At 40.1% G+C, this 5,537-nt stretch overlaps 1 protein-coding gene across 1 annotated transcript; it reads left to right on the top strand.

Moving 5' to 3' along the window:
* Nucleotides 1-466: 466 nt before the first annotated feature.
* On the top strand, nucleotides 467-3,314 carry LOC148697982 (uncharacterized). The gene has a single exon (XM_088690348.1). The coding sequence runs from the start codon at nucleotides 519-521 to the stop codon at nucleotides 3,312-3,314; it is 2,796 nt and encodes a 931-aa protein (XP_088546474.1). The 5' UTR covers nucleotides 467-518.
* Nucleotides 3,315-5,537: the final 2,223 nt, after the last annotated feature.

Here is a 5,537-nt window from a genome sequence, read left to right as displayed (position 1 = left end):
CAAATTTTGTCTTAAAATCTATTTTCTTTACAATCTGCCCATTTAGTTTAAATTCATCCAACCACAATCCCCCCATATTTTGTTGAGTCGTAGTCATTTGTATTTGTTTTATTTTGTGTTTTTAAGCATTTGGAGTCATAAACACTTTCAAATTCGACCAAATTAAATTTTAGTTTTTGTGTTTTTGAGTCAATTCAAATTAGATTAGCACCCCTAGTTAATCCCCGGTTAGAACGATCCCTACTTACTTCATTACTACAATTGTCACAAATAGGGTTTAATTTGTGTGTCAACATAATTTTCACATCAAATTTTGGCGCCGTTGCCGGGGATTAGCAAAGTTGCTAATCCCTTGTCTTGAGTCTTGTTTAAATTGTTTAGTTTCTATTTTGTTTTAATTTTTGCACCGTGTGTGTGTTTTGTTTTTGTGCAGTGTGTGGCACCTTATTTCCTTACTTGTGCCGAGTCTATTAGATTGATTGCTAACCTTGTTTGCTCTTGTGTGCAGGTACTAGTTTATGACCCGTGGCTCACAACCTGTTCGTGAGCATATCTCCAACTTTGACGGTGATTTCGAGAGGACTTTGAGAAGGAAAAAGAAATCGCAAGCGTCTAATCCTCCTAGTCCCGAACCTGAATTAGAAGAGCAAGAAGTTGAAGTTGAGGTTGAAGAGGAGGCCACGGATTGGGTTGAAGAGGAAGTACCAACCATGGCAGTGGACAATCGAACCATCAAGGAGCTTTCTGCCTCGGGTTTGGCCAATGCAGCACCTCTTTGCATCCAATACCCTAGGGCAGCCCCTGAGAAGACTGATGAATTTGAGTTGAAGTCTAGCTTGCTCCACCATATTCCGAAATACCATGGGTTGGCCATGGAGGATCCGAACAAGCATCTAAAGGAATTCGAGGTGGTGTGCTCAAGTATGACACCGGTGAACGTGGATAGCAACATATTGAAGATGAAGGCTTTTCCTTTTTCTTTGGTGGAGAAGGCCAAGGATTGGTTGTATGAGTTGGCTCCCGGAACTGTCACATCATGGGAGAGTATGAAGCGAGCCTTCTTAGAGAAGTTCTTTCCGACATCACGAGTCATTCTTCTTCGCAAGAAGATTAGTGGAATTCAGCAAAGCCAAGGTGAATCTTTTCCTACGTATTACGAACGTTTTAAATCTCTTGTTGCTTCATGTCCACAGCACCAGATGAAGGAGGAGCTACTTCTTCAATATTTTTACGAAGGCCTTTTACCACTTGAACGGCAAATGTTGGACGCATCTGCGGGAGGAGCTCTAGTGGACAAGACGCCTAGGGATGCCAAAACTCTCATTGCCAATCGAGCACTCAATGCACAACAATATGAAGGTGTTGGGCAGAGAGACACCCCACGGCCACAGCATGTAAATGAGGTAAGTTCTATTTCTGAGTTACAATCCCAAATGGCTAACCTTACGTCTATGTTATCGCAGTTTATTGAAGGCCCTAAGACGCAAGGAACTACAATCTGTGGTGTATGCTCCATTCAAGGACACCAATCTGATCAATGCCCTCAATTAATTGAGAACGGAGGGTGGGAATCTGCCAATGCCGTGGGCTATGGGAATCAGAACCAACCAAGAGGTGATCCTTTCTCCAACACATACAATCAGGGATGGCGTGACCACCCCAATTTCAGATGGAGAGATGCACCACAATATGGCCAACAAAGTGGATTCCGACAACCCCCGGGTTTCTTTCCAAGGCCAATGGCACCACAACCACCTCATCAAGCACAATCATCCCAAACCAACTCAGGTACGTCTATGAATGACGATAAAACATATCAGTTACTAACCACAATGGCGCAGGGAATGCAGAACCAAGCAAAGGAGGTTAATGAGCTAAAGAAGCAAATGGGCCAAATGGCCGAATTTTTGGGACAATTCCGTGAAAATGGTAAGTTACCAAGTACTACGGTGGTCAATCCCAAGGGTGGTTTCGAAACGGCCAATGCAATCACCTTGAGAAGTGGAAAAGAAGTTGGCATTACATCCAAACCATCACCATCAAGCCCCGAAGAGGATGAAAAACGGAGAATTGAAGAAGAGGAGGCAAGCAAGCCCACGGCAAGGGTACAAACACCCTTGCCGCAACTACCGAGGGACATTAATGCACCCACCTCATCCCATTCGGCCACCAAAGGTAAGTTGGGTTCAAAATTGATTAATTCTAACTTTGTTCCACCCGATGTTCCTTTTCCTAGCAGGTTTATGCAAACAAAGAAGGAGGAGCAGGAAAAAGACATTCTGGAGACGTTTCGGAAAGTCCAAGTAAACATTCCTTTACTTGATGCCATTAAGCAAGTCCCGAGGTATGCAAAGTTTTTAAAAGAGTTATGCACAACTAGGAAAAGAATTGCAAACAAAGAAGTTGTGAAAGTAAGTGAAAATGTATCAGCAGTTTTGCAACGAAAGTTGCCTCCAAAATGTAAGGATCCAGGGAGCTTTACTATCCCATGCACAATTGGAAACACGAGATTTAAACAATGCATGTTAGATTTAGGTGCGTCTATTAATGTCATGCCATATTCCATTTATGCATCTATGAACCTTGGTGAGTTAAAACAAGATGGTGTTATAATTCAGTTGGCCGATCGTTCTAATGTTTATCCCAAGGGAGTCCTTGAGGATGTTTTAGTGCAGGTCAATCATCTCATCTTTCCTGCAGATTTTTATGTCTTAGAAATGGAGGATTCGAGCGATGCTCCATCATTGCCACTCTTGCTAGGCCGTCCGTTCATGAAAACAGCTCAAACAAAGATCGATGTGGCCAAGGGAGCACTAACAATGGAGTTTGGGGGTGAAATAATTAAATTCAATGTTTATGACTCTAGTAAGAATCCTAACGATAATCATTCTTGTTTTGTTGTAGATGTGCATAAGGACAAAGGGCCGAAAGGATCCACACTTACTATGAAGGATGTATCAAGCACCACCAGTGGAGAAGAACTTGGAGTGATTGCCCTACAACCACCCAATATGGCCGAAACTTCAAATGGGGACATTGTTGATAGGGCTGCCGATTTTGAGCCTTCACTACAATATGTTTGTAAGTTGCCAAGCCCAATTCCAATACCCATTTCAACTAATAGGTTGTTACCTTCTTCGGTGCAGGTACCCAATCAATTTCAAGGTGGTGGGAGCATGTACATGGACTTTCAGAACCGAAACACCACCATCAGGGAGGATCATTATCCCCGGCCATTCAGTGAGCCATACTACGAGAAATTCCAAGAAGTATACCGTGGAGGACATACCCCCCCATTCCGTGAGCCAGAGTGAAGTTTAAAAGAAAGTTTCGTCCAGCTGGAAGACGTTAAAGCAAGCGCTACTTGGGAGGCAACCCATGCAATCAACAAAGGAAGAACTTGGGAATCGCTCCACACTCAGATTTGCGTCCCTAAACCCTTTCCTTTGTTGCTTACTTTATGTTATGTGTGATGTGTTTAATTGTGTCTAAAACATTGAGGACAATGTTTAGTTTAAGTGTGGGGGGGGGGGGTAACATTCTATTTTGAGATATTTTTGCATGAAATTCGTAGGGTATTACCACCTAACATGTCTAAACTTGTTTCCCACTGTTTTTAAGTGTTTTTAAGCTATTTTTAGAGTCTTTTTTTGTGTTATTTTGAAAAATCCGAAAATCCCCTAAAAATTTGAAAAATTTTTTTGAAAAACCCAAAAAGAGTTGTGTTTGTATGTTTGTTTGTGTCGTAGGGTACCTTCCAACGCAATGATGAGGATTTGGTTTTTAATTGCATGATGGTTAAAGAAAGTTACAAACATGGATGGACGTTTGATATACTCTTTGGTTTATGCTTGTTTGTAGTTATAGTTTACGAATTCACATGTAATCACAAAGAAAAAATTAGTTTTTGTAACATGCTTGAAGGAAGGAACTCAAACTAACGCTACATCCCTGTGAGACTTGAGCCTAAACGTTATTTGGAGAGTTAAAATCTGTGCATTGTTGTTTTCTAAAGTCGTTGCATGATCTCATTATTCTTTGCTTGGTTACTACTTAGAAGGCGTTTCATCACTTAGTTCCAAATGCTAGAACTCATGCCCATTTCATTCAAAGCATGTCGTTGATTTGCATAACACATATTCAAGATGAAGTTGTGTAGTGACCACCATCAAAGCCAAACAACCATGTGCCCTTCATTCATTTTGTGTTTAAGTTTAACCCCATTGAGCTATGTTAGCCCATGTTCTTTGTTAACCCATATCATCCTCACCTAGCCTAGATTAGGACCATCCGTACCCTTGTTCTTGAAGCATAGTAAGCATGAATGAATTCCCTTTGATTAATGTGTTGTAGAAAATAAGTGCGGGGGAAGGATTATTGATATGAGTTTATGTGCCATAGGCATGGTTAGAAAAAAAAAAAAAAAAAAAAAAAAAAAAAGAAAAAGAAGTGAAAAAGAGTTGAAAAGTATTGTTTGTTGAAGTAAGGGCCCAAAACAATGAATTAGGCCCTAAGAGTTGTTTGAATCTCCCCTATTTGTCTAACAATTGATTTCTGCATTCTAAGTGGATTCTAAGTCTCAATTTCATTTCTTTGCTTGCTATTGCTTAAAGAACTTTTGTTTATCCCTACCTTTCCTTGTTAGCCAATACCCCAAGCCCCGTTACAACCCTTGGCTTCTATCTTGAGTGTTGTGCATTTCAATTGTAGAGTTTGAATTTGGTATGAGCATATGGTGTCACTGGTTCTCGCGTCTAAGTAGTAGCATTCCATTCATGAGATCATATCTAAACACGTTTAATTACTCCAGAAATTGTGTTCCTTGTTATAACATATGTGAGTACTAGTCTTTCATGTTTACATCTATCTTTTCACATATAACTAGTGTAGGGTGTGTAGTCAGAAAATCTGAGTGAAAATTGAGTGTATAACTAGTGAGGAATTGAGGGAATTCTCTAAGGCATGTTACTACATTCAAAATGTGTTTTAATTGATTAAATGCGAGCTAGTGAATGGTGACTATGATTAAGTATATGCTTGAGGGGAGGGAATACTAAAAGCTATGTGAGTAATGATCTTTGATATGTCATGTTTCATTGGAAATCCCTGAGGCAAATGTTGGAAGGTTTAGGTTATGTTTTGTTTGTTTTGTTTCGTTTTGTTTAGTTTAGTTGTTTTGTTTTGCTCGAGGACTAGCAAAAGTTAAGTGTGGGGGAATTTGATAGGAGCATATTCATGCGACTTAATTAGCTTGTTCTCGTGCATTTATGTTGTGTTTACTTAAGTTATTTTAGTGTTTAAGGCCACTTTTGTGTATTTTCAGATTATAAGGCCAAAGTGTGAAAGAAGATGCAAATTGGAGTCTTTTGGAGCGAAAGAGGAATGAATGAGTTGAAGACTTGAAGAAACGACGAATTCCTACTCCAACGATGAATTCTTACCAAAACGAGGAATCCTACTCAAACAAGGTTTCCTATTTGAAGTAGGAAAGTTAACCCTAAGTTTCCCGTTTTGGTAACCTTTCCTAATCTAAACGT

This window comes from Pyrus communis, chromosome 3, assembly GCF_041283825.1.
Source record: "Pyrus communis isolate YQ-2024b chromosome 3, ASM4128382v1, whole genome shotgun sequence".
Taxonomy (NCBI): domain Eukaryota; kingdom Viridiplantae; phylum Streptophyta; class Magnoliopsida; order Rosales; family Rosaceae; genus Pyrus; species Pyrus communis.
This window is presented reverse-complemented; position numbering and strand designations above follow the sequence as displayed.